The sequence below is a fragment of the Corapipo altera genome, unplaced genomic scaffold, assembly GCF_003945725.1.
Source record: "Corapipo altera isolate COAL_440 unplaced genomic scaffold, ASM394572v1 69, whole genome shotgun sequence".
Taxonomy (NCBI): domain Eukaryota; kingdom Metazoa; phylum Chordata; class Aves; order Passeriformes; family Pipridae; genus Corapipo; species Corapipo altera.
The window spans coordinates 100,699-118,004 of NW_020884908.1; the positions used below are offsets into that span (position 1 = coordinate 100,699).

At 40.4% G+C, this 17,306-nt stretch overlaps 1 protein-coding gene across 4 annotated transcripts in view; it reads right to left on the minus strand.

Moving 5' to 3' along the window:
• The window catches only part of GAB1 (GRB2 associated binding protein 1), a 102,823-nt gene that overhangs the window by 35,076 nt on the left and 50,441 nt on the right, over positions 1 to 17,306 (minus strand). For all 4 annotated transcript variants that reach the window (XM_027652722.1, XM_027652724.1, XM_027652723.1 and 1 more), the window contains exon 2: positions 9,213 to 9,507. In XM_027652722.1, coding sequence (XP_027508523.1) covers positions 9,213 to 9,507 — 295 coding nt within the window. The remainder of the gene's footprint in view (positions 1 to 9,212; positions 9,508 to 17,306) is intronic.

A 17,306-nucleotide genomic window follows, 5' to 3' on the forward strand; every position in this document is an offset into this window, starting at 1 on the left:
TTGTAAGTCATTTGGTTTGTTCCCAGAGCTCAGACACTCGGACTGCTTTGAAATAACTGGGAGCTGGAAAAACAGCCAGAATATTTAACATGCAAATGAGTCTAAGAAGAATCCTATTTTGTTTTTATAATTCCTACATTCAGTGCAGCTAGAACAAGCAGCTTTCTCAAAACAGGGCAACAGTTTTATCTGTTCTCAGCTGTTTTGTTAAGAGCAGTTACAGACATCATCTTTGCTAGAATTTATACTTTTTCCCTCAAAACCATTTTTGCATTTCATAAAATTAATGAGGGAAAAAGAGCATTTTCTGAACAAGAATAATAAAAGGCTTCCCTTTCTTCCTTTTTACCTATATAAAGCTTCTTTATTCCACAAATTCCTATATCTGTGCTTTGTGGACAACCTAGAAGATCTGAGTGTGGGAGTTGCCATTTAGGATTAGATTTGTGTTTTGGTTTGGGTTTTTTTTTTAAATGAAAGCAAAATTTAAATTGTTTTCTAAACTATGATATATAGACTCTTAATATTCTAATTATGTAAATACTTGGAATGTTCTCATAGTGAAGAAAACAGAGAGGCCTCATTACAGCAAGTATTTCTTTAAATGTCAAAATTGCAATCCAAGTAAGAAAATGCATTCTTTCCAGCTTGTAGGTAGAAACATGAAAATAGAAATGGGATTTCCCCATTGGAACAGTGAATCAGCAACAGATATGCAGTGGCATGATTCCTCTGTTCTTCTGAGATGCTTCATTCAATCCATTTGCTATGATGCAGATGCTATTAAAATAATTAATGGCCAACAAAATGTCAAAGTAATAACTTCGAGCAAAAATTTACAGATACAACAGTAGAAGCCTTAATAAAAATACAAAAACTTTATAGCTTCAGTTTAAACCTTAAAAGAACTTTTTGCTGTTTTCTTGGGTTGTTTTGTTGGGGAGTGTGTGTTTCTTTTTTGTTTGTTTGTTTTAACTTAGGTCTGTCCAGTCCTTATCTCTGCTGCTTAACCTGATACATCCTGAAATACACTGTTGGAACTTCCTCTAGTGTCAGCCTGTACATGGTCTCAAGTGAAAGATCCTGGAATCAAAGGGCCACATGTCTGATGTGCCTGCCCAGAGCACAAGCACATGTACACTGAGGGGCACAGACAGACAGGCACTTGCTCTGCTCACACACTGACTCAGTAGGTGAGAGCCAGATCCAGCCCAGAGGGTGCACAGACACAAGATCCTGGGTTTGCTTTTCAGCATAAGTAATCAGCTTGCAACCCCTATGAAATCTAGGCAGTAAACCTCAATTCTGAACCTTCCTGCTATACTCAGAGAAGATCTGAGTGCATTTCATAAGTTTGTTTCCTTAGTTTAATGTAATCTCACCGTATCTCTCTTTTTCTGAAGACAAACATGATACCCTAAAGAACACTAATGAGCAGTAGCTCATTGTACATTATGCTTTGGACAACTGTGCCTCCTGCATCTGAACCAGAAACATGACTAAGTTCCTATCACATGCTGAATTTTTCAGCTTTCAGAGCTAACAGCTAAAATTTAGTACTTACTATCTGCAGTTCATATGTAATTTTAAGCTACACTTCTGGTTACCCATTTAAGATTTGAAAATACTAGAAGCATTTCCACTCAGAAGTTATTCCCCTTCTCCACCTGCAATTTTCTTTTGAAGACTGTTCATTCAAAAGGAGAAAAAAAGAAACATCTGTAGCCTGTTCTCTCCATCCTCAGATGGCTCACAGGCTGGGTGACACAGGAAAAATAATCAAGAAGTCCTGTTATTGACTAACTTCTATAGGTGCTTGTGAAGAGAAACAGTGCAGCTCACCACATTAAAACATTTGGGATTTTTTTTTTTTTCTCTAACAAAGCCCAGAGCTCTCCTCAGCAGAGCCATGGTTCTCTGACCACCAGGTGAGTTTTCCCAGCTGGGACTCCAGCATGGTGCCTGGGACCGTGGGCATCCCTGTGCCTGCCTCTCAGCACCTCACAGCTTGAGAGCCAGCAACCTGCAGAACAGTTTTCCACCCCACCCCTCTGCAATCCCATTCTCCCAGGGACTCGTCAGGTGATGTTAGTGGCACAAAAGGTGTCCAGCAGGAACCAGGGAAAATGAAGTTAATTATCTAGATTCAGTTTATTTTTCCTCAAGGAAGAGCGGAATCACCTTCCATGTGAACTTCTGTTACATGCAGCTGGTAGCTTAAGATAATAACCCCAAACACTCAAGATTAAGACTCTGATTTTACCCCCGATAGTAAATTATCTTTTAAATAGATGCATTTTTTCCTCACATCTTGTAAGGGAAGACCTACAGTTGCAGATTTTGTGCTCTATTCACCATCATCTCACTTAACCACCTATTCTTTCACCACATTATCTGAAGCTGAAGACATCTTAGTCCTCTCTGCTGTCTTCTCTTTCTCCTTTGGCTAAACAGGCAATGATCATAGCTTTGCCTCCCTTTACTCAGCTCTTGAGCCACCAGCTACCACCTCTATCAAAAATTTGGTTATTCCTATGCAATTTTGCCACATAACTCTAGCATCATCACAGTCTATCCTCACCTTCTTCTCCGCAATTCCATCCTTAAAAAAAAATTTAAAAAATCATGTTTATATGTGTCAGCAGCCATTATCCCTGAAACTTTACTCAAACAAAACAACCAAAAAAAAACCTCCAGAAAAGAGATGCCCTTGTGCAACTATTCCCTCTAAACCTACTGCCTCACTTTTAAGAGAATAGACCCACAGTCCTTCTCTGGAGGGTGTCTCTCCTAATGCTTAACTCAGTCCTTTTATGCTATTCTTTACTGCACTCCAGGTCACCAGTCACTCATCCTTCTGCCATGTCACCTTTGAGCCAACATTCTTTCTAGTAAATAATGTCTAAGAGGTACAAAAACTCATCATTAGGTACATCACCCCCATGGTGTAAACTTGTTGCAAATTTTTTTTAAGCTTATTACTCTGTTAATGCACTTCTCTTTATGCCACTCCAGAGCCTCCCTTCCTTCATCTAAAAGTGAGCTTTTAGTCCTCGCTTTTGCTATTTGTCCTTACTTTTGAGTCCTTCCATAACCAAGGTCTCTCTACTCTTCTCCCCATGTTATGGGGATGGCATTTTGATTTGCCAAGTGTTCCAACTTCCATCATCCACTTAAAGTTGTCAAAGAATAACATTTTTTATTTCTTACAGGCAAACTCTTCAGGCAGGAACAGCACTCAAAACACCTCCAGTGTCCACTATTTATCAAAGACCTCCTGAAAACCTCTTCTGAAAAAAGCCCAGAGCTCAACCAGAGTCCAACACCTGAGGCACTGACACTGTCACAATGGTCAAAGCCACCTTGTTTGCTTTCACTTCTTCCCCTGCCCCTGCTCCTGTGCTGATGTCTCTTACTGCAGATAGTAAGCTCTTAGTGGCAGAGTCTGTTGTCTGTTCCATGCGTGTGTCACAGGCAGCACAGGGATATCCTGATCGGAGATGGAAACACAGTGCAGCAGTGGTGATGCCTGACCATGCAGCACTTGAGAGGATACAAGGAGCCAGGGTGGCAAGGTGAAGTTATGTTCATCCTGTCACTGATACTGCAACCTGGCTGTGATCAACCTGCAGTGCATGGATCATCAGAATATGACGAAAAAAAGCATGGTTCTCCAGAAATAATTGACCCAAAGGCAGAAGGCATGAGAGGCACACACCAGAGAGCAGCTGCCTGAACAGAAACACTGCAGACTTTGAAAGTGCCGTGTGTGAAAAAAGCTGCATCTCCTTCAAAGTATGGCCCTTCTGATGACAAACTTTCTTTACCACATGTAATTATTTGTGTAAATATAATAGTAGATTTCAATGTCTTGTTCTTCCCTTTTCTTTTTTTTTTTTTTCTTCTGCTTTGCCTTGTTATTTCTTCTGGTTTACTTTGCTATTGCTATCTTTATTCAAATGAATACATGCAAGTAACATGTTTGCATACAGTAAGATTATTTCCTCCTTCCCCTGCTCTGCCAAGCACGCAATTCACTAAATTACAGAAACATGGAGCTGGATCACGTATAGAACATTCATCACAGATGTCTACTGAATTCCAGGGAAGGGCTTTCACAGCCTGTGCTTAGATATCCTTAGAAGGGTTTTTTTTTATTGTTACATCACTGAGAGAAAAACAAGTAACTTCTCTTTTCAGATAACAACTAATCCATGTCCTGCTTATCACAGCCTTTTTTTCAAAGTCAGTTCTTCCCTCAATATTTTCTTCCCAGGGGAAAAAAAAAAAATCCTTCAACCTTTCTTCTCATCAATCACTTTAAAAAAATCCATTTCCTATATTTCTACCTTTCTTTAAACATTTCTCCCCATCCTTCTGAAAGTTCAGGCCACAGTATTTCAGCAGACATCTCCACAGCACCAGGCAGAGAACAGACATTTCCTAGGTCTATTTACTCTCTCCACCCCAGAATGTCTCCTACTGGAGTTCAAAGCACACAAAACACAGGTGACACATTTTTACTCATAGTTCCATTTTAACTTCTAGATGACTTATTATATTATGACCTTACAGACAAAATATGAATGTTAAAAGTGCAATATGAAACTCTGAGTTAACCTAAACCCCATGTTCATGTGTAGCTTCCCCCACCTTTGCACATGCTTTTTAAAAAGAAAGATGCTACAGAAACAAAATTTACATTCGAAAACAAATGAAAAAGAAGCATTAGCTGAAGAAAACATAACAAGTACCCAGAAATTAATTTTTGAAAGTGAATTATTTACCTTACTTAAAAGAAAAAAATTCCTTCATGTTTCTGGCTTGCTGTAAGTTTAAAATGCCTAAACCACTGTGAACCCTTTCTTAAAAGAAACTCCCTGTAAAAAGCCATATATTGCATATATTGTAATTGCAATGAAGTCATTACAGATTACACAATACTATGATGCAATCAGAAATCTGGAGACTCAATGGCTGGTAATAATGACTGAAGAACATAAAGTTATCTATGTCCAAATACAAATGTAACATTGCAGATCTCCACAATGAAGAGATTGCACAGGCATAGACCTATTTCTAGTTGGAAGGTCACAGCAAAGCATTAGGTAAAAATGAGTACTCAAAATAATTTCTGAAAAAATAAACACAAACTAAGCATCATAGGAATCTCTGAGTCTTCACTAAGTATGAAAAGAACAGCTCACAGCTACTCTGAAATTATCTTTATTTTTTTGGTCTGTCTACAGTTATGACAACTCTTTGTCCCTAATTCCTCCCAACACCAAAAATAACAACTCCATATTTGTTTTCTAATAGCACTAGCCACCACAATTTGTAACTTCTTCCTTTGTAAATCCAAGAAGACAATGGGCCAGAGCTTCCAAACAAACACCAGCAGGAGCAATAGGACAGTGGTGCCCCTAGTCCTTCATGGAGCGAAGGATGCCAACGACAGTCCTCTCATAACACAGCCCTTAACCTGTCTGGCAAGAGACATTTTGTCCAGCCTCAAAGAAAACTATCCTCTGCTTCCACAGGCTAAAGGGGAGATCGGTTATGCCCCTGTAGTGGTTTGAACCTTGTTTTCCCCCAGAGGCTGAAAAGTGGTAACCCCCAGGGGTGGAGACCCCTGGAAGTTTTGGAGTTCTGTCCAATGAGCGCTCCTGCAGAAATGAAAACATATCACAAGCACCGGAAGAGAAGGGTTGTAGTTGGGTTGGTAGAAGAAGTAGCCATTGTTGTAGGAGACCACGAGGAAGGGGCCCGGAGCCCCTCGGGGCCTCTGGAGCCCCCCAGCCCCAGATGGGGGCTACAGGACAGGGACCTGGAACAGCATACAGCTGGGCTAGGTACCTGTAGTTGTGAGCTGGGAGATGTTTTCTCCAAGTTGGGCAGCGGCCGGAGAAAAGGCAGCCGAGCTGGCTGACCAGAGAAGCGGTGGCAGAGAGCCAGAAGAGATAAGACGGAGCAACAGAGACATACAGCACCGCAGAGAAGACTCCTGGAAGGAGAGTTGAGGAGAAGAGAGCCTGCAGCAGAACTTCAGAGTTCTGGGGTTAGGAACTGTACCAAACCCCTAAAACTCCTTTGAGACCTCCTGGAAAGGAGGAAGATGATGGACTCTTGCTTGAAAGAGCCTTGGAGTGCTACAGCACTTGCAGAGAGGAGCTGAGAAGCTCAAAGGCGTCCTGGGAAGCTGGACCGGGATGGAGAAGGAATGCGGGGGGGTTGACCTTGGCCCCCCTCGCTGCTGCTGCTAAGCTAGCAGCCTTGAGACAGAGCACAGAGCTCTGCAAAGGGGAATTTGAATCACCTGAGGAAAGGGACTGCCACGAAGACCCCTGAGCTTCGTGGTATGACATGGTGACGCGAGCTTGTCCCTGCTACACAGTCCACGGAAGAGAAAGACCCTCGTTTTGGAGACGACGGGCCGAGGGGCCTGGAGACCCCCTTGTGTGTATTGAACAGAGATCCAGCTACAACAATCCAGTTACTGCTGCATGCATGAGATGAGGAGAACCTGCTGCCTTAGAAGAAGCTGCTGCCCTGAGAGACTGGAAAGGATCTGTCCTTCTTTCCCTCCTGGACTTTTATTTGGAGGGGAGAAGAGATCTGATCCATTGTAAATACTATATGTCATGGTAGAGATAGTTGTGATCGTGTGTATAATGTGTTATAGTATTTATTTGTACAGTCATTGTAATATATTCCCTTTCCCCCATTCTGAGTCTGGTTGTGTTTTGTCTGGAAAAACCCATCTCACATTAGGTTGAGATGTGGGAGGGGGGATGGAGCTAGGGAATTGGATTTTGGGGCTATCTCAAACCATGACAGCCCCATACACTCATTTTGTTTAGTTCAAGACTAAAATCATAGAATCATAGAACGTTAAGGGGTTGGAAAGGACATTAAAGATCATAGTCCCACCTCTGCCAAGGGCAGGGATATATCCCACTAGACCAGGTTGCTCAAGGCCTTATCCAATCTGGCTTTGAACACTGCCAGGACTGGAGGAACTGCAACCTCCCTGGGCAACACTGTTCCAGTGTCTCACTACCTTCACAGTAAAGAATTTCTTCCATATATCTAACCTGAAATTCCCCTCTTTCAATTTGTAACAATTACTCCTTGTCCCATCACTACAGTGCCTAACGAAGAGTCCCTCTCCAGTTTCCCTGTAAACCCCCTTCAGCCACTGAAATGTTTCTGTGATGTCTCCACGCAACCTTCTCTTCTCCAGGCTGAACAGCCCCAACTTTCTCAGCCTGTCTTTGTAGGGTAGATGCTCCAGTCCTCCTATCAATTTTATGGCCCTCCTCAGGACTTGCTCCAACAGTTCCATGTCCTTCTTATGTTGGGGACGCCAGAACTGTATGCATACTCCGGGTGGGGTCTCACAAGAGCATATTAATAGTGCTTTTTTACTGCCTGAACTTCACCTATTCTTGAACTTCTCAAAATAAACTGGAGGTTAACACAGATTTTATAAAGTACATTTATGACTTGCTCTTCCACTAGTAGGAAGATTCATCTTGGAAAAATAAGAACTTGGCAATAAACACTCAGCAACTGATTTTCCCATTTTCCTTTTTTAAATGCTTCCTCAATTCACTGCAAGACATTACTAAACCCATAAACCAGACAGTACTGTCAACTGTCAGTTGTGTGAAGTAAAGGTGTTGGAATAATCCAGGCAAAGCTAAAATGCCCAAGATGAAACACGCAATGAAAGTACAATGGGGATAATTTATCAATACAACTGACTGGAGCAAAAACCAGTTTTGGTCCAAATGGCCTGTGATGCTATAGTTAGATCTCTTCACATCCATAGTGTGTTTCACCTTCAGTTCACCAAGAGATGTTGTAACCATCAACAGCAAAGGATGAGCAATAAACCAGCCCTCAGAGGAAAGGCCTCACGGTTTTTAGGGGACTCTACCTCTCCCTTCCACACAACAGACACGAGTTCCTTTGTGCTCTGCCAAAGAGCTGCCAGTTAAACACGTTTTCTCCTTAATTCCCAGATTCCTAGTTTGCCCCCAGAACCTTAGGCTTCTGTGCACCTCCTGCCCACAGCTGCACTGGTGCACTCGTTTGTTATCCACTGAAAGGCAACCACCTGCCCACCCCTCTCCCGTAGGCAAGGGATGCCTGGCAGACTGAACACTGAATCACCCGGCAATCACTCTTAGAAACGTGCTGTGGGTGGTCTCGGGTATGTTCAGGATGCCATGAAAATATGCTGGAACTGTCAAAACAAGCACCCTTCACTGAATTTGCTATTTGACTGGTAATTCACAGATCAGGTTTTCATGATAAAGTTTTAGTTCAAAACTGCAGAAACAAGAAAGAAAAGGGCCCCTCTTCAGAGCACAATATTTTCCAGTCACTTTTCAAGATCTGGCTAGAGCAGAAGTGATGCAAGCCCTTTTTCCCTTCACCTCCCTCAATCCACAATCCTGCAAAAAGCAGGGATTTAATTCTAGCCCCTTCAGTCAGGCATGCCTTATTCATAACCCTCTTACCACGTATTTAATCTTTTCTTGGGACTGTGCACAGAGCAACAGCAAGTCATGCAACCCACTAATCTCCACAAGGAATGCAGGAATAATAAGTAAATAAATAAGAATGGATTCAGGACAAGCAATGGCCACAAGGTATTTGTAAGGAATTAAACACACCATCCTGTTTCCTACAAGCTGCCTTCACAAAATGTCTATTTTGGTAGGATTAGAGCTGGATAGTGCAAAACTACAAGTTATTTTTTGTTTGTTTTAGCTGGTGGGGGGGTGGATTTTTTTCCCCCAAGTTCCAAAGCAGACGGAGAAATGGTAATATTAGAAACCTGACATTTTGCACTCATTCCTGCTTGCATAACCATATGTTTTTATACCAAATGGGATTCCTTTGATGATTATGATGATCTACTGCTGCACATGATTTTACTTAAAGATTTTTCCTGTGTTCTCAAGACCTAATGCCATGCAAAACAGAAGAGCGTCATCCAAGTTCTATGGCACACTCAATTTGTAACAAGTTCTTCATATCTCCCTCTGTTCTGCTTGCTTTTTTCAAAGAGTAACAACGAAGTTTCGTAGCCAATGGATGCAAGTTTTAAAACACATGCCAGCTAAAGATAGCCATCTGATCTTTGAAACATTCTTTGCATGTAGGCACTGCAGCTTCTCAGAAAAAGCAACAGAACTTACCCTCATCTGTAGGGTTGAACCCACAGATATCACAGATACATCGGACCCACTTATTCATCTCCTCCTCGCTGTCTGCTACCAAATAGAAAACTCGGTCTATAGTGTTGATATCAAAAATATAGCTGTTTTCAAACTCTTTTTTGTTGAATGTTAATCCAGCATCCACTTGTTGACACAAATTTAAGTCAATAATACGGATAGGCTTCTTGGCATGGTCATTTTTGTAGTATTCCAACACATCCGGATCCCCCGTTAAACGGCCGCTCCGAAGAACAAACCATCTTCTCTTCCATGCCTGAAAATTGGAGAGAGAAAAAAGGGAGAAAAATTAGAAGAAATCAGACTTTAAGACCGTTTTGTGTATGGCTTTAACCTGGGTTGAACCAAGTGTTAATAAATAGTCCAATTATTATTTTAAGAGATTACACACCAGATACCTGCATTTAATACAATCTACTTAGGTATTGTTACAGCAGTGGACTTGAGGATTAGCGGATTTGTATTTTGAAGTTTATTTCTTAGCTTTGCTTATAACGAGTGGATATATAAATTAAATCACTTTTTACAAAATGAGAAAGAATGAATTCAGTAAAGAAAGAAAGGGGGAAGGGGACCAGAAGGTGTGTGGGGGGGGAAACTCCACACAAAAGCCTTTGAAGGAAGCTCTCATAGGCATGGGGAAGACAAAATAAAATACAGTTTTTCAGTGCTGCATAGCATTTTGTTTCCAATATCTGTTGCTTCAGGCTGATGCATTTTAACTGAATTTTTCACTGATAACAATGGTTGATCTGCATTTAAAGAACAGACAATGCTCACATTGTACACTCGCCTCGATGCCAGGGGACCTCTGCACTCAGAACCTCATAATATTTCTACAGTAGTACTTCTCACAGAAAAAGAGCTACATTATTCTTTTTGAAACCATTAGAGAGACGAGGATGGAGAGAATGGCCAAATGTTATAATTTTACCACATAAAGCCAGTCTTTGGGGAAGGTACATCCACAGAAGAAATATATTTGATAATCTGACGCTGTGCCTATTACACCAGCCCTCCTGAAGCTGCAGAGACAAAGAAGTTGGTCTGAGAGAAAAGCACAACTAAATTGCCTCATCTTCTAACTGATCCTCGGCTGCCTTTCATTCCTATGGGCCTCCATCACCTGTTACAATTCTGATCAAAGGCGTTAAACTAAGAAAACAAGGTTTGCATCTGGCTGTCCTGTTGCTTCCAACAGCAACTTTATTGCCCCACTTGTTCCTCAGCTCTACCAGCAACACAATATTCTATGCTGCAAGCTTCTTTATATGCCCCAAGTCCAGGATAACAGGCACAGCAGAAGAAACCAGACGTACTGCCACTGCCCACTGGAAGAGCTGCACTGCCTTCAGAGTCAGAAATCTGAAAGCAGAGCCCAGGCACAGTGGGGAGCCATCACTGTGTCATCCATTTGTTCTTATGCTTTCCAGCAAAGTTGGAGACCAAGAAAAATCAACACAGTAGCCAAGTCCCTGCACATCATGCTACAGGCTCGCACTGTGCCCCAAGGCACCCCATTTAACTTCTTTGGGAAACTCAAACAAGGTTGTCAGCAAATCCTTTGGAAGATCATAAAAAAAAAAAAAAAAAAACACAAAAACAAAAACCAGAAGAAATGCATAAATAAGACAGGTGAGTGCATTTTCCTTTTGGTCAGCTCTGGTTGCAGGCTAACCGAGGAAAGGAGTGAAATCAGCAAGGATGGTCCCAGAAGAGGTCAAGATGTGTGATGTCCCTTACACACTGGGAGTAGGTTTCAAAACAAGTGTTTCTTACTATGTATTAGGAAAAGATTCAGAGTCCTTTTTGTGAGGCACAAGAGTGCTTCCATTTCATTTTTTGTAGCTGTTACCTTCAAACAAACTAGTAGAAGGAGGACATAAAGGACACAGAGGGAGAACTGCACTGCCATCTCCCAGCTCTGAACTAGTATCGTCAGCTTGGCCCTGGAGACTCACAAAACCCTCATTGTGAAGTGGGAATGCCTTTTTGGGGTATCAAGCTTAGAAAGCTATTATGAAAAGATAATACAGAAAGCAGGAGGAAGGGAAAAATGCCAGACAGCTTAATTAAGGCTTGTGATCCATTCTCCAACTACCAACACTCAAAAAGTTATTTGATTTTAAGATAATGTCTATACTTCACAAAACAAGTATATTTATTGTAGTTGTACAATATATATGTATAGTATATTGTATTTATTGTGTATTATATTATGATGAATACAGCATCTGCCTTTAAATGTTGAACTGCGTGAATCAAGTCAAAGTCTCAAAGAACTATTTCCATGGTAGCAATAAGTTTAACTGGGTGAACACTCAAACACAGAAGTAGAAAACATAACAGACAAAACCCCTTCAAATTTAGATTTCAAAGATGGGTATATTCTAGTAGCACAGCTGGATAAGCACTGTCTAACAGCGACCCAAAAACACTAGCAAAGTTTGTTTTGTTTCCTGTTTCCAAATCAAGTGACAACTTAGATGCTGGGATAACAGGAAATGTCAGTCCCGGAGGCTCTCTCTCCAGGCAAGGTTGGTCACAGATAACTGTTATAAACCAAACTGCAAAACTCTCCTGCTTCAAAAACTGCCTTTATCTTTAACCTCAGTCCTCAGCCACTCAGATGAAATTTTCAAAGCTGAAATCAGGAGGGAAGAGATTAGAGATAGGAGAGGGACAAGAGTTGAGAAGCATGATGTGTTTTATCTCATAATTTGTGCAATAACAAAACACCATGCAAAAAACCCCATCAACTCTGTACCAACCAGGTGTGCCTCTTCTATAAGTTTATTTCTAGTACTATGTTAAGGAGTAAAAGGTTCTTAGCAATTCTGATAATCTCTGTTGAGCATTAACGAGTAAATAGGATTCTCTAAAACTGAGAAAAACCAACCAGCTAAAGGAATTTCCTTTCAGCCCTTCAGGCTACAAAACAGCAACTATAAAGTACTTAAAACATTGAATTTAGCCTACCAGCACCTGCTACTATTTTTGCAGAGTTTTCACATAGTGCATATGTGAACGTTTATTTCAGTCCTATAATGAGTCACACTCACTGAAACTGGCACAGATTATATTCAAAAACAAAAGCAATTCCATAAACTACACACTAATAAGGCAGATACAAAGGTTCTCTGGACTACAGTACAAAGCACAATTTAGCAGCAGAATAAAGCTTAAAGCTAGACAAGCGAACTGACATCAGCACCCTTGCTAATCATAGGACAAAAGGGCCTCTATATTTTGTCAAAGTGCAAAATGAGCTCACATAAATCACTCTTTGTTATTTGAAAATATCTGGGATTCTTAAGGCTGGATCTATTTTTAGCATTTCAGTATTTGTCACTGTAAAGAAAGCTGTACACTGCCTCACTGAAGCACAGATCAGTGTGCTGTATGTGTACGGAAGAGCTTCTTCAGTAGCAGCTTTCCAAAGAGAAATCTCCAAAAGAGAGCATGGGCACATGTGGAAATACCTGTATTTTCCTTTTTTTTTTTTTTTTAACCCCCTTTGGGCATTTTTGTTTAAAAATTTTCCAATTTTTTTTTTTTACAGAGCACGTTACAGACTATTTCTTGTAATCACCCAAAAAGATGCAACCGGTTTACGTCACAGGAAAATTACAGGTAGTAATTATTTATCCGTCACATAACTGATGTTATCAGCCATACATTATCAACACACTCGTTTTCTGTGCTAAAAGTCAACTGCTTTAAGTTTGAGAAGTCGAAAAAATAGCCATGACGGGATTTAAACATTTTGTACAAATATTATTTAATTCTGGAAACAAAATTGAGCCAAGAAATAATCAAACATATAAAATACGTTATTAATATAAATAGGATTTCAAAATATATTTCACAAATACACTACCAGTTACTAGACACCGCTTGCAGAGCAAATACTTAGTTCAGAAGTAAAATGGTTCCATTTGTAAGCGTAGTAAGGCGAACGTCATGGGAATCAAGCTCACCAAAAGCCTGTGTAGGCTTTGTAGATTATTACAAAACACGGTTTAATAAGGTTTGCTGCTTTTGTTTCAGACTAAGAAGGGCCTTGTGTGCCTCTCAGCTTGTTTTCTCCTTTGAGCTGCAAAGCATATCAGCTGGCCTAACATAGGACACCACCATGCCTGCCAAACATTGTCCTGTTTGTATCATGAGACCATCGTATCATGAGACCATCATAACTATAGAAACAGGCTTGTTTTCTTGTTTTTGAGGCAGGCTGAAATCTGACAAGCTGCTCACCCACAGAGCATCAAATGATCAAAGGAACAGTGGAGTTCTGTATTTTTCACACAGCGTTTTGAGTAGGTTACAAAGTAAAAACAAAAAATTCTTACTATTGTTATTTTTTTTCAGTAAGATATTTCCAAACTGCTGATGTAAAAATGAATGAATCAGCTAAGAAATTGGCAGAAAGCATCACGTAGCAGTGTTAAGAGTTTAGTTGCTTTTGGTTTTGTTGTGTTTTTTTTTTAATACTGTAGCTAATCCTATATCCAGTACACCAATTATACAATATATTCTCCTTACAAGAGGTGTATCTGTTGAACAAGTTGTAGCTATACCTCCCTTAATCTTTCCATTATGGATTTCCCCCTCCCCTCCCATCATGTACACTTGAGATGTGCCTCATTCAGCTGCTGGCTATAGTTCCAAAGAGGTAGGAAATAGGGGATGTATATGTAAATGGAGAGGGAAAGGAAGGAGGAAGGGGCAGGAAAGAGTAGATAATTTATATTTTTAAAAGGATTTAACCTTCCATTTGGATCTCCTCAAGCTGTTGCTCAAGAGGCCAAAATGATTACATGACATGTTTAAATAAAAGCTTAGAAATGTTAAGTCAAAGACAACTTTTTCAGTCCATTTTTACAGATTTTGCCCTCATGTGACCAAGACAAGTACCAAGTAACTGTGGTTACTGATAAACTGGTCAGTTGTGCTCCTATATTTTCCTAAGTATTATTATCCATCAATCTGTCATTTAAAGCTGATTTTCTTCTTCTAGCACATTTACCACCTTTTTTTTGGGGGGGAAGCATCCAGTCAAAAAAAATCTTTACAAACTGTTGAGCACTGGCTAAGCCGAAGAGGGTATCACATTCCACTCTGGTAATGCTGCTCATAAATCTTTCCCTATGTATGACCAGTAAACCCAAGAATAAAATTACAAATCTCAAGCCTCCCTTCTCATCTCTCAAGTGTGCAGACATTTGTGCTTAGGTTTGCATCTCTGAACTCCACAAAGTACTTTTAAAAGGGCAGTATTTGGCAACCTCCTTTCTCAGACAAGTCCACTAAGACCCGGAAGAAAGAAGTGACTTACCCAGGAGGATCCCCAAATAAACCCTGACGTTTTATAAATGCACAACAAAACATTTCCTTGCTCCAAAAGACACTATGAAGTAAACAGAAGACATAGAGAGCATGAACCAGAGAGAAGTAGGAGCAGCAAAAGGCACAGCCCAAGGTGACTTCATCATACTCTCCTGGACATTTGCTTAAGTCTTGAAGCTACTGTTGAGGGCTTTTCCCTCATCTGCTGGGATCAAGGCTTAATTTTATTTATACTTTTTGCTGCCACCTATTTAATTTATCCCTCTCTCTCTTTACTTATTTTTCAGTGCAAAGGCTAAACGACAGTGAAACTGGTAGATGTCTTTGACAAACAACCAGAAGAGGAATCACAAACAGAAGCTGAGTACTTCTCCTTTTTGCCTCCACAGTTCTAGTGTCCAGGTGTTCCATTCATTGCAGGAGACAAACACGCCTCTGGCACAGCTTCACTGACTCACACGTTAGACCTGTGCTCTGCATCCCATTAGAAGCTGAAATGAAACAAAAATAAGTGTCCCTCACACTGTGCTTCTTTTTAAATCCTGTTTGTGGTCGGCACCGACCAGTGACAACTATCACTGAGGAGCTTCATCCCACAAGGCACGTACTTGGGAGGACTGCTCGGAAGTAGCAAGAAGAGGTCACATTAGGTAACAGTACTTCAAGTACAGAACTTTACTTTTTCCACTTGCCACTCTTCCAGCTTGCAGACCTAACTCCCAACATGGTGAAATTTCCAAATTTCGGCTGGCGTTTTCCCTGAGAAATTAACACTTTGTAGATTTTTACATGGAAATAAATTAAGGGGTGCTTTACAGAAAGCAAGTTTTTGAAATATTTTAAAACCCGTTTGTTTGGTTTTGTGTCTTGTTTTGGGGGTTTTTTTGTTGTTGATTTCTTTTTTAAAGACCTTATCATGAGCACTACGAACTGAGGAATATGTAATTACTAGTTAGTTCTGAAACCACCATCATGATACCAACTGGCAATTGCCGTCCTCTTACCCTCTTCCCTAAAAATAATGCCCTTTATCTTTTGAAACCTAAGATAGAACAACTAAACTGAGTGCAATAAAAAAACATGTCTTACTGTCTTAATTCTATACAGAACAAATTGCATTTCCAGGATCTGACAAAATAGTCCAAACTTTCTACTTTTAGTAGTGTTAAATACTAAGAAGTGTAAATAGACTGCTGCAAAATAAACAAATGTGAGATGAGGAAAATACTGAATACATTACAACTTTCTTTAAATACTTAAGACTTGTTTTCCAGGAAGCACCATCTTTTCTCACTGAGCAAAATAAGGAAAAAACAGTCTCAGTGGAAGTTTCCACTCTCCTGGCCATCATCCTGATCATCTGTTCCGAATACACACAAGGCCAAAATTTCCTGTTTTCAAACTATTGTCACCATTTTCTAGTCTTGTGCTGTCGATTCTAACTTTAGCTTGTTAAATAAACAAAAGAAAACACTGAAAATACAGCAGAACAATACCTCCACACACATTTGCTGTGAGCTCTGTTTCATAACTGAGGTTTCAGCACGTGAATTAATGTCCTAACGTTACACCGCTAATTAAAGCGCCAAGAGAGGTGCAAAATACAATGTAACACTAACTTCTGCTTTATTTGTGAATCTAAAACTGAGTATCTTAACAGTCCTTTCCATTTTGCATGGGGATCCTTGATTTTTTCTTACCTTTTGTTTGATTTTTTTTTTTTTCCCTACAGCCTTATCCCTATTCCCAGTGCAATTGTGCAGCCAGGTCTGTATCATCTAATTCACATTAAACTGATGCTTATGACTGATGGCATCAGGCACTTCAATAAATACTTACTTCTCTGCTACATGACAGAAATTTTCTAATGGTAAGTACAAATTTCCTCCTGCACACCAGAGAATTATCACCATGTCTTCACCAAAGGAGAGCCTATTCAGAGCTATGCTGAGCAATAAAACAGGAGATCTGCAGCAGTGCAGCAGATCATTTCACTGCCTCCAAGCCAGGACCAGTGACCAGACCATGTCTCTATATTCCTAGATCCTCTAATCCAATTCTAATGCCTATAAAAGTTCTGCTGCTTCTGATCACTTGCAAACCTACCTTTTCAGTTCTAGCTGTTGCACTTCACCACCCATCCCGTGTGGCTAAGACATAACTCCCAAACGGTCTTTTCAGGAACACGTTCCCTATCACTGACAGGAGCTTCACCATCTCCTCTCACTGCTGCATCCCACTTGACATGGCATGAGGTTTGTCACAGCATAGGAAGTGTATCTGTTGCAGGTCCCTTACTCACATATCTACATGGTCTTTGCTTTGCTGCCCTGTTTCTCACAACATTTCAGAAATTTTGTGGTTTGTTCTCTGGTCACAAGCATGTTCTGACCATCTCCCTCCCTACTCTTTCCCACATCCAACCTATTAAAAATAATAGTGCCAGGAGAATCTCCCTTCTCTCATTCTAATCACACCATCTTCTATTTTAAAGTTCTCCATTTATTGACTTGCTTTATTGCAGTTTGGGGCCTCTTTTCCTATTTTTAGGCCTTTTCTTCTTAGAAAAATCATCTTTCTTAACTCTCTGCCACACTTGCAAGTCACCTCCTATTGCTTTATGTTCTATTACCAATACTAGATTAGGCTCATTTTTCCTCCTCTGCTGCATCTCTCATCTTCCTTTAACTTTTGAGGGCTTCCCAA